At 39.8% G+C, this 12409-nt stretch overlaps 1 protein-coding gene across 1 annotated transcript in view; it reads right to left on the bottom strand.

Annotated features, from left to right (window-relative positions):
- ITFG1 (integrin alpha FG-GAP repeat containing 1) overlaps positions 1-12409 on the bottom strand; it is a 936956-nt gene that overhangs the window by 914292 nt on the left and 10255 nt on the right. The window contains exon 2 of the mRNA XM_069216605.1: positions 3739-3811. Within this exon, the coding sequence (XP_069072706.1) occupies positions 3739-3811 (73 nt within the window). The remainder of the gene's footprint in view (positions 1-3738; positions 3812-12409) is intronic.

Here is a 12409-nt window from a genome sequence, read left to right as displayed (position 1 = left end):
TGGCATACTAACAGTACTTCTCATGCAGAAGATTTGGAGTCCACTATTCTAACAGAAAAAAGTAAATGGCAGAGTGGTGCCAGCTAGAAAAACACCAGGACTGAAGGTCTTACATGAAATGGGGCAACTTGCCAGCATTGTAGTGTGTTAGGATGATCTTAGGAAAACAGGCAGACGTGGTGCACAGATTAGCTCATGTTTGTGTTTTAGGTTTAAGAGAATAGTTAGTAATACACCAGTAGAATTTGTGAGAGGCTGATAGGGTTGGTTAAGTGTTTGCTTTGCATTACATATTTATTTTGAACGGGTGGTAAGATTGGTTTTGATTCTGTAACAAGTCGGCCACATCTGAAAAGGCTGGCTGGGATGGAGGCAGAACCAGTCATAGTATGGAATAATTATGACAAATTAAAAAGAAATCTATACCTTAAGTATTTATTTTACTCCTAATTTATGATAATAGTGTCAAGTGGAGATCCTGTGGGTCTGGTAATTTAGTCAGTTACTCAACCGGTTGGTCTAGTGGCAATTCGTTCATTTTTCAAGCACCATCTATAATATCTAGAAGTTTATGGAGCATGCTGGGCTACCTGCAGATGTAAAGTCAGGAGATGGGTCCATAAACGGAAGCTAGAGGCTCCAGGGTCACTACCAATTTCAATCCCTTTGAAAGAAAGATCGATTTTATTAGTATGCACCGAAAGTAAAAGTAAAAACCTTTTTTCACCCTGTTTTCTTTTTCACCTTGCGCAAAATCTACAAACCACAAATCACATGACAACTGGACTGCCACGTCTGAGGTCCTGGTATTCCTTTTCTTTTGGAAAGGTGATATTCTCAATCAGTTTGGCAAGTTCTTTTTTATCATAAGAGTAGTTATATGAAGAGCTATATAATTGATACATTGCAATGTTTTAGCCAGCCCTTTCCAATTTTGGGGCAAGATCCAACAAAGAGACACCTAATAATAGTATTGTGCTTGATCATCAAGAAGGCAAACTGTACCTTAGACTGCTGAGATAATAAGGTACAGCATGACAAAACAAGTTGCTCATGCTGTTTTTTTTAATTGTAATATCAAATAGGATCAACTGCTGGACAATCTCAGACCTGCCAACTCATACGGAACCACCGTGTGACACACAATATCAGTTCCTGGTGAGGAGCAGATATCCCACGATGGCAGGGAAAATGAGCTGAAAACCACTGTAAACAGTTTTCAGAGGCTTTTCACCTAAGACGTTAATCAATGGATGTGAAAACACCTGAGGACATCAGCTAAAGCTTCATTCAGCAAGCTTTTTATTTTTATTTTTTTAAAGAGGGGGAGGGCCTGGGGACAGTTTGGGGGCAAAAGTGCCTCTTAGGTGCTTCTCGGCACTAGGCCCGCCCCCTTCAAGGCCCTTCCCCTCCTAGACAGTGTGATTTTTGTCGAAGTTGGCAGGTCTGCAATCTCACACAGATCAATGTCACAGTGCTACAAGCTACAAATATAGAACAAATAAGTGATAGATCTGGTGGCATTAAATTCCAAATCCTTGAGAAGGTTGTGCATTAAAATTAATATTCAGTGAAAATAAACACAATGGTTAGAGGGTCGTTATAGAAAGGTTCTGAGTTTGCACACACTAAACCAAAGAAATTCAGCAGTTATAGTTATACTTATTTAAAGAAAATTAAACCTGTGCCCTAAGGTAACTGCAACTAATTTTGGGGCAATTTTGTGCCCATGAAGGGTCCTTCAGAGACCCCTCCATCAATCCTACGGGGTCAACATATCTCTATCCGGACCCCTTATATCCAATTTCATCTTTATTACCCCCCCACCACCACCAAACCCCCACCAGGACAGAGTGTCGATAGACAAAATGGCAGCCACACCTTTTCTCTCAGGTTGTGGCCAGCCAATCACACTGTTGGCGCGTGGATTTACTGTGGTGGGCCTGCGTCTGTCGTATACATAATAACTCCAAAACTACTGAACAAATGTACACCACACTACAAAAAGAGATCTTTCTGGACCAAGACCTAGCTTTCTGACAAATTTGGTGTAATACCATCCAGCTGATCGGGCTGTAGTCGTGTCTAAATCCCTATGGGAAATTGCATGGGGAAAACGCAATTTGGGACCCCTCACTTCTCCTCAGCCCCAAAACGTTCCAAACAGAAGCTGAAATGAGTGGTACACTAGTTTTGACATTTTGCTGAAGATTCACCAAATGGTGCCAAAATTATTTTAAAAACAAAAAAATATATATTTTCATACGGTAACTAGGACCTATCTATAACTACTTACTGGCGACCACCAGTAGGTAATATTAATAAAATGAAAAATATTGACAGTTCTTAAACCAGCCAAATGGAAAATGCCAAACATGAAGACAGCCCTCATACACTAATCCAGAGCTGAACTGGAAACCGAAATTAGCCCTGGCTACAATGAATAAACAAGCTGCAGGACACAGTTAGAATGAGGCCATGTTGAAATGGCTGGGCCATAGGAGTCATTCTTACCTGAAAGAGGCCTGCTAATATCCAGCCTACAGGGAAAAATGCCACAGTGGCAGAATGGCAAATCTCGCCCTGCACTAATTTGAGCTTTCTTTCAAATATGAAATCATTGTTATTAAGGATTGTAATAATATCTGGTCCCACTTGGATCAACATCAAATATAAAACATTAAAATCATTTATACGAAACAATGGAAGAACAGATCTGAAATAGATCAGATGCCGACAGATTCAAAAATTACAGCATTGAAATGAAAACTGCAATTAAATGTTTTTCATTACTATAACACAAGGTTAAGAAGAACTGTCCAAAATTATGTATGTGACTAAGGGCCAGATGTACAAAGCTATTTTGCACTTGCAAAATGCGACAATCGCCTTTTGCGACCACAAAATGGCCTTGTAGGATGTACCATTCCTACTTTGCAAGTCGGTATCCAGTTACAACTCGCAAAATAGGTATTGCGACTCGCAATTAAGATGGGGCGTTACAAGGGTGTCCCTTCCTAACTGCAACTCACAGGCCCATGTATGATTGTTTTGCGACAATGAATGCGGTCGCAAAACAATTGCAGTTACCATCAATTTCAAATTGGTAGTAACCCATTCGCAAACAGGAAGGGGTCCCCAAGAGACCGCTTTGTGAATGGGGCGCCAACATTTTTTCAGAGCAGGCAGTGGTCCCACTGCCTAGTCTAAAAAAAATGAAAGTGAAATGTTTCATTTTTATTTTTGAAACGCACCCCGCTTTTCTTTCAGGAAAAGAGGCTGCTTTTCAAATACAAAAAAAATATGCTTTTTTAAAAAGCAGTCACAGGCATGGTGGTCTGCTGACCCCAGCAGGCCACCATCCCTGTGAGTACAGTCATTCACAAATGGGTGCCAATTTGCAAACTGTCTCAAAAGTAATAATGAGGCAGGACCCTTGTGACCCATTTGCGAATCGCAAACAGTGTGCGTGACACTGTTGTACATTTTAATTTGAGACTCACAATGTGCAATTCGCAAAAAAAAAAAAAAACACAAATTGCGAGTCATAAAACTAAATGGTCGTAAATCTGGCCCTAAGTGACTATGTATTCTATACCAAATTCCTAACTGATTTTAGGGTTGACAAAAACACAAAAAAGGAAACCCACTGCCACCAATGGTGCCAACATTTAACGAACGTGCACTACAAAGTAAATTATAACATGTGTAAAAGAAATACAAATCAAAAACACTTACTCCAATGTCAGTTGCACTTTCGGTTTGAAATAGGGAGCCTTCTGGTCTATCAGGAATATCATTAATGTATTCTCTAGAGAAAACAAATGCACGGTATTATACTCATGAATACAACACTTTACATACATAGTTAATGAAAATGTACCAACAGTTTCAGAAAATAACTGATTAAGTTAGATCTAACGAAGCTCTGAACATCCCATGACCTCAATGTAAAATCACAGCATCATGTTCAGTAAGGATTCTGCAAATACATTTTTCAGAACCAATTGCGACTGTAGTGGTCTTTTCAACTCCCTTTCTGGGATTCTGCTAAAGGACTGGTGGTTCAACTGGTTTTATCAGCTGGCTAGCACTGTTAATTGTGATGGGTATATGTTTCATGGGGACCAGGACAGTGATCAGGTATGGATTCCTTCAAGGGTTCCGAGATACTGCATGTAAGGACTAGAAATAATTACTTAATGGATGAAGGAGAAAACTTAAGGAGGTATTGATTTTCCGTGACAGCTTAATTACTGCATTCTCCCGTGTGGATGTTGGGCTTGACAGTTTGCTTAATTCAAGACTGTGGGAACAGTGCTGCTGGGACAAGGCACTCCCCTTTGACACCCCCTTCTTGTGCTTTGGGCTCAAACAGGAAAGGTAATAATCCCTTCCCCTTTTCAAGGCATCTCCTGTCCTAAAAAATGTAAAAATGATCCACTAAGCCAAGCTCCTTTGAGCAAAGGCATATTGCGGGTTCTATTGGCAGTCACTCCACACCACTGCCAATGTCAATGTGTCTGGTGCCTGCATACAGCAGTAACATTGTAGACCATGTCAGCTCCTGTGCATATGGCAGCAGCCCGTAAAGGAGTGAAAAGGAAGTAAGTCTGTGAGCCCCCAACCCTGCATATGCCTCCCAGATATCCAACCCGAGAGTCAGAAAGGGAGTCCAGAGTGAGAAAGTGAGTAGGCCTTTATGTCAAAAGTGAACAATAAGGATGTGTGGAGTCACTATTTAAAGTTATGAGGAGCTTGATACCTCAAAAGGCAACCTACCCACTGGCATAAGATTTCCTTCCACACAAGTCAACTTATACAAGACTCGAACCAATCTAGATAAACAAAGTGATTCCACTACTCTGCTCCACACAGACCAATAGAGAAGGCAGACCAGACAGACGGAGGTAGGAGAAGGAATGGAACACGAAAGCGGTGTGATCACTGCTGCCTTCTCTCGTCAGGAAAGTGGTAGGATACATAATGAAGAATGCCCCTTCAGCAATAATATTTAAAAAGGCTCTTAGTACAGTTTATTCTAGGCTATCGCTTTTGTTAAAGCAAGATAAGCAAGTCATTTATTTTTTATTTATGCTGCCTGGAATTATTTAACTAGTTATTCTTTACTTAGATATTGGAGTTAACTTTGTTCACTGAATGCTTTGCAGGAAGCTGATGTACCATAGCTTCATTTGAAGCTTTACATTGTGGAAGTTGTCCTATTCGATATGACTGCTATTTTTTTTGCTTGAGGTTATTTTGTTTGTTTGAATAACCTATTTGCCTGCTTCTTCAACTGATTTCATTTTTTGTCTACTATTTGTGGCTATTGGAAAATAAAGAAAAAAAAAAAAAAAAAATATATATATATATATATATATGTATATATATATATATTATTTTTTGTCTTCCTACACACAAGATTGCAACAATAAGTTTATATGAAACACTTACAACGTAATATTTACTGTCTGAAACTTTAAAATGTCCCAGTAATCTACTTTTTTACCAGACACGTGTAATATCTTTGGTTGTTTGCTTTCTTAATTGATTCCATGGATTCGATGTTCATATTCTCACTATATAATGCTTCATGAAATGAAAATATTAATTACTGAGCGTCTGTAATAGCCCAGATTAAAACAGTAGGTCTATATAAAAATATTCATAGCACGTTTGTTGATTGTAATTTCAAAAATGCGTTTAGAATTTGTTGTCTTTCAGCAAACGTTTAAGTAACTCCATGTTCATACTGACTATAGCATACATAAATAAATATATTCTACAAATTACTCAGAAAAAAAAAAAAAAACTTTAAAGGTGTGATGATTTCCCTACCAGGATGTGGGGTAGACCACCATAACAAACTATTTTCCAATGCAGGAACAGATAAACTATGCACACTTCCATGAACAACAATGAGGACCGCACACATAGAATGAACTACAAATGGAAGGAATATAAAGTAAACTTTTTAGATCTATCACCTTCTCTTTAAGTCAATAAGATTTCTCAGGTACACGAAAAACAGTTCCTTCTATTCAATATTACATAGGAGGGATATGACATGTTATAATCTAAGAAAGACAGGAAAATACCTACAGACCTATTTAATCAAGTTGGGGATTGTTAAAGGGTGAATAGATAAGCTAAATCAAATGCTGAATATTTCCTTCAATTAGTTGCTAACTTTATTTAAGCAAATTGGGTAGTACACCTTTCTACCTTGTTAATTGCTCAGCAATACTCACCCTACTTAATGCTTCTGGTGCTTCTGTACACCAATCTTGGATTGGCATCAGTAACATTAAACAGATTTAAATATCAAGCATGAAACCACATGACTGACAGAAGTGTTTATGAATTCTTGAACCTCACTGCATCATAGATTTTAAGAATATAATATTGACACTTCATTACCTTCCTTGTTTCCTATATTTTTTGTCGATAGTTTGTGTAGTGCTGCTGCACTTCAGAACTCCTTTACCATTGTGTTTTTTGCTAAGAAAAACCAGTTGGAAAAAAAGTCTGCGGTAAAGGGCCCACACGAGAGAGAAACATGCAGGAATCAGATGCATGCTACTATTCTGGCTTTAATTCCACACTTCTATATGAAAATCCCAGAAAGGCTGGTAATCTCACACCTTCAGAATTACGTCACCCATACCATCTGTATCTTTGGGCATAGAATTACTGATGTGGAGTTCCCGCACATCCAATAAGGAGTGTTTTAGCCCTAAAATATGACCTCTCTATCAAGCATTTGTCTCAATAAGAACAGTAAATTAACACAGTCCTACTTTAGAGGTAAGAGGGTTTGACTGGATATAGAAATTTAAGCTTGTCAAATGTCTTGACTAGAGATGTTTTTGGAATGTTGCTATTTTGTCAGTCATCTTTTTTGCTGCCTTTATTTATCCTTATCCAAAAATATGTTTCTGGGAATGCACAGTCCTATGAAACATGAGACCGGAAAGACTGGTGGGCAGAATGGTGCATTCTGGCCTTGCTGGATGCCACACTTTGCAGGAAGTCATCACTAAGCGAGAGGGGTCCTTGTACCCCATAGGCTAGTAGTCAACACATCGCTCAAGAAACTGGCATTAAAGAGGCACCCCTGGCAGCCAGCCCTTATATCACATCTGTCCTGGGGAAGGACGAAGAAGGGCTCCGCCTGAAGCGTGGCGGGAAGATGCAGCTCCAAGGCAAACTGCCTCCTGAGTCATCGCTTGGTCATCTTCGGGTTGCTTCCTTTCTGTCATCTCCTGCTCTGGGCCACAGCGACAGGGACAGTTCCCACCATCTTCTTCAACTCCAGTCGATCCTCAAAGAGTATGACCATCTGTTCTTCTTCTGGTTGCTCGGCACTGTTCTCTCCTGGTTCCACCTCCGGTTGCCACTGCGAAGACGATGTCTCCATGTCTGGCCCCTCTTTTCTTTCTGACACCAGGGTCAGTACTCGAAAGTTATCCTCTAGCCGCCCCTCCTCTTCGGAATGTAAAGTTCCCTTAAAAGGATGGTATTCATCATGCAGGGGAGAAGAGGGACGTATTGAGATTTCGTTCTCCTGGTGATTGGGCAGTCACTGACAGCTAGCAAAGAAAGGACTGTGCGTGTGGTGACCTGCTCTTGGAAGTGTTGTATCCAAACCCCAGACAAAGAAGGTGACTCCAAATGTCAGTTGGATGGCCACAGGGCCATAACAGCTGAGAAGCCTGCATCTTTGACAGCCTTGTGCCAAAAACCTAATCACGGCTGGATACCAAGATGCAGCCTGGGAGACTGAGCCCTGACTCTCAAAAGTTGCATCCGAGTTTACTGGACCCAGGAGAGTAGTCAGAGTTCAGTTTGGTTGCCCAGCGGAGGAGTTACTGTCAGTTAAAGGGAAAACACTGGTTTCACTGAAACCAGAGACCAGTACACTAGTGGCAACTGGTGTCATGCTGGGCTTCATCTAGAATTTGTGGGGCATCAACCTCTGAGGCTCAAATTCACCACTCTGTGTCCATGGACCAATGGGCGGCCACGGGAAGCCCCCCTCCCCTGACATCGGCTCAGCATCCTTAAGCATCTTCAGCATCCTGCACTCCCTACATCAGGACCACTTTATTGATTCCTATAGGGTTTGACTATGGACCCTGGAACTGGACTGTAAACTGCAAGGTAACTGATCAGCTGGACCTCATTGGTTCCTGTGACTGTCTTCCTGTCGGATTTGGTCCCCACAAAAGTGCCCTTACGGCAGCTTTCAGGTTACTTGTCATGGCTAACATCAAACCACAAGACATGGTAGATTAAATTGTTTTTAAGAGGCCCATCAAGCTTGTCATTGATGCATACTTTGCATATTTCGATGCAATTAAACACTACGAATATCAGTCCTAATGTTCACATGTTCCCATTATAAGAAGTCTCTCTTCAGTACAAGCTTGTTTTATAGCCAGATGTTCTAGTACAGAGTATTTACATTCATAAGAATTCAAGACACTGGAAAATAATATATTGGATGGTTTAGGAAAATGTCAGGTTACTTTTGAACCAGAATGGTACCCGTTGCAGAATAAGAGGCATCATTCTAGAATTTTGGGAAAGATTTGGATGGTGAAGAGTGGGTGTCCTGTGAAAGGCTCTCTTGAGATTAAGAAAAGCTAATACAGCCTTGTCTGTCCTGTGAAAACCTTGAGATAGTTTTCTTTTTCAAGGTTCGGCAGATGTCACTGGTCGTATGAGCAAATATCTCGATGAAATATCAACAACAATTGTTAACACTCAAGAAACACAGGGTCTCCTTAACTTATAAATATGTCTGTTTTCTTTGACCTCATAAGCAACATTATGTAACTGAAGCAGGGGTTGGACAGTCTCACAAGTTCCAAAATGTTTTTAATGCACAAAAGTGGATAATGCTCCTTGATGGTAACCTTATAGAGCCCCCTGTGATATACCCATGGCCTTCTCACAAACAAGAAAACAAAGGAGGCTCTGGCTGTTGAAGTGGAACTTACTATCAAACTGTTATGAAGAACGTCTTCTCAGTACTGAACGAGTACCTACTTCTCAGGCTCAGGCTAAGGATAAATGTGTCTAAACAAAAAGTAAGTCCCGGTATAGTGGGAATGGCACGGTTTAAATCTATGAGGAGGTAATGAGAAGACTGTAAGCTTTTGAAAAACATTCTCAAACTCTTGATATTGCGGAGGAATCGATGATAATTAAACTATGGTGAGAGAGACAATTAGTGATGTAACAGTCTCTTTAAATTGAGACCAATAAGATCCAGAGACATAGCAACTGTCTCTACAGTACCGCAATCACAGCAAGACGGTTCAAGTCAACCACCTCATTTTTTGTTGTAGAAATCAAATCACAGAATTAATTTCCTTATGCAAGCCTAGGGTTACCTGAAGAGGCACAGTATTTATAGTAACCACACCAAACGACAAGGCTGAACCATCCACAATTATCACTTGTTCTAGTACCTCCATAGGCCTAATGGAATGTGTTCCATATGTGCTCAATCCGCATCTACGTACATTCAAGAGGCCCCAGTCTAACAGAACCAAAACGGAGATGGTACAACCCAAGATAAGCCAAAGCTGAACTGACAATAAAAATAAAAGGAGGTAAAGTTTCTGAAGAACTGGAAATTTCACAGTAAGCGATAAATCACCTCTCTCATCCTCCTCTAACTCGCAGGACAGGATTTCGTATTTTTGAGAGGGTCTTAAGAGACATTATTAGACCAAGTAGTTAGGTTCTTACACAATATAAATATCATTCTTCTGTCTTTCGTCTATCTCAGGTTCAGCTAAGGCCCCTCTACGTGAGCACTGGTTCTTCTGCAGCAGCTGAGGTGGAATCAGTAGCCAGACTGACTTGCCTAGGAATGAGAGGTTGAGATGAACGACCTGAAGCAAAACATCTAACCTTAAATGATTCTGTCTCTCTTTCCTGTAATCTACGTTAGTAAGACTTTGCTTAATAATACTGTCAAAAAAAGAGAGGACGAGTGGTTTGTCTTTCATCTCTTCCATTAATCCTCTAAGAAATAAAGCAAAATGTTAGGAAGCCATTTTTATCAATTTATTAACCTAACTATCTTTTCAGTTAGAAAAGTCAACAACTTCCAGCTATTCATGCTCAGAAACATCCAACCACTCTGGCAACCAGCTACTAAGCAGGGTTCACCAACAAAACCTACATCAACAACCATCAACACTAATGCACAAGTGTAAAATAAGGTTACCATACAAGAAAGTGGAAATATATAACACTGACCCTAAAACCACTATTGGTTCCTAGTGAAGCTCAGGATTAATCCCACAGTGCTCGCAACTGCACAAACAGCTTTCAGGAGCAATAGGCCACTTTACACAAAGAAGCTACACTTCAGTTATGATAGACAATGAACATCTCATTGAGCAATGTATGAAGATCAAGGGAAAAAACACAGGGCCCCATGGTCTGAAACATTCTCAATAAGTCCTCAAGAACACAACCAAACCACTTGTTCATCAAAATAATTATTTTAAAATTATCTTTTCAAAATCTGCCTCTAACTGTTGAATTACATTACCGAAAGTGAGCGGCCAAGTTTGGTCAACTACAAGACCTGCTATGTGTCATGACTAAACTCTAACTGACCTTTTCATAAATAGTATTTAATCTGCACCCCTACATCACAGATCACCTGTAACTCCCTCACCATCATGTAAGCTCCAGTATCAAGATCACTGACCAATTTCACTTAATTAAAGACATTATCTGAAGTTGTCTTCCACCCAGAGGCACCTATATATGTTCAGGACCCCAATGTACACTGCACATGTAATTTAACACCAGGCTGTAAGCAAACTGACTGTCACTATAAAAAGCTGAAATGATAAACAAATGTTAAGATACAAAGTCATGGGGCATGGATACAGGTTCACTGTGATAATGGCGCACAGAGTGATGGGGCAAAAGACAAAAGTCAATCAGTTTAGCATATAGGGAAAAAACTCAAGCACAGCTTTAAACCCTGTTATCACTTGATCACAAACAGCTGAGGTTTAAATAGGAAAACAAAATTCCCATTCAGCAGATGTCCACTGTCTTCTTAACAACTGTCAAAACTACAAAATCAGCAAAACAAAGCCCATGTCTCATTCTTTGCATGAAACTAAGGTATAACTTTAAAATGGCGCATGTGGCCCCTCACAGGCCACTAGTAATGTATACCATCAAATTAATAATCTCTGGAGCCCCACATGCAGAGCTTACTTGAAAACGATATTTTATACATTGGGCTCCTCGGTTTCCATTTTTTTAAAGCTATACCCACAAATAATAGAAAATGTAAAACATTCACTTAATTGATTCCCCAGGCTATCACTTAGCCTTCCAATCTCATTTGCAACTGTGTCGACTGACAGCATGGAGAAAAGTCAGAACAGGCCCTCACAAGTAGCCTTGTTCTGTAGTGATTCAGAGCCATTATAACTAAGAACCCTACATCACTCCAGAGTCAGTGACAGTGAATGTCTTAATGAGGCTCGATGGAGTTATTTGTTTTAAGGCTCCAATCATCATTCCAGATTGTGACTGCCTATGATTCTAAGAGGCACAGAATTGCTCAGTAGTTTTAAACAGGATTGACAACTTTTTTCGTCACGTAAGCAGTTTCTGTGCATAGGGGTGGGTAGTGTTACAACATCAGCATTACTGTAAAAAATAAAATTAAAATAAAAATAAAAAGTTTGGCCAGGGCCACTGGAAATACTCACTTCTGTGGCCGCTGTGTTTCATTAACAATTATAGTTTAGCCTACTTTCCAAATAATGCATCATCTTGTGCATAAATTGTAGAGTTCATACAGAAAAAAAAGAGTTTTTCACTCTAAGAGATCAAAGGTTACTACAAACGCTCCACGTGTGTTGCCTGCCAGTGGTAGGCTCTATCTTGTGGGGTAGCATGTTGCCTTTCAATTGTTGACAGCTGTATTTGGTTTCTAAGCCGATACCAACGATGTGACACGTTTCCTCACACAGTGTTAATATATGTAAAAATGACAAAATAATGATGCAGTGCCTTCATTACAACAAATAATGTTATTAAAAGACCCGAAGGTCATTTTATACAGTATCTTGTTCTGTTTTTTTTTTTGTTTTTTTTAATATCACCTTTAAAGTACACTATTTTTCCCACAATCCCGCTTCCTTGAACAGGAAGAAACAACATAGAAAAATATACACCAACATGCTGTAAATAGGAGCAGTCCATAAAACATATCCTCTTTTGCACTTGAGTTAAGCACATGTTGCACCTCTGTAAAATGTTGCATATTAAATATGAGGTATTGTTATTCTAATTCGGTGTAAATTGAGCTGTGTGATTGTTTCAACCCTGTTTACATAAGCACCATGTG

Source organism: Pleurodeles waltl, chromosome 12 (genome assembly GCF_031143425.1).
Source record: "Pleurodeles waltl isolate 20211129_DDA chromosome 12, aPleWal1.hap1.20221129, whole genome shotgun sequence".
NCBI lineage: Eukaryota > Metazoa > Chordata > Amphibia > Caudata > Salamandridae > Pleurodeles > Pleurodeles waltl.
This window is presented reverse-complemented; position numbering and strand designations above follow the sequence as displayed.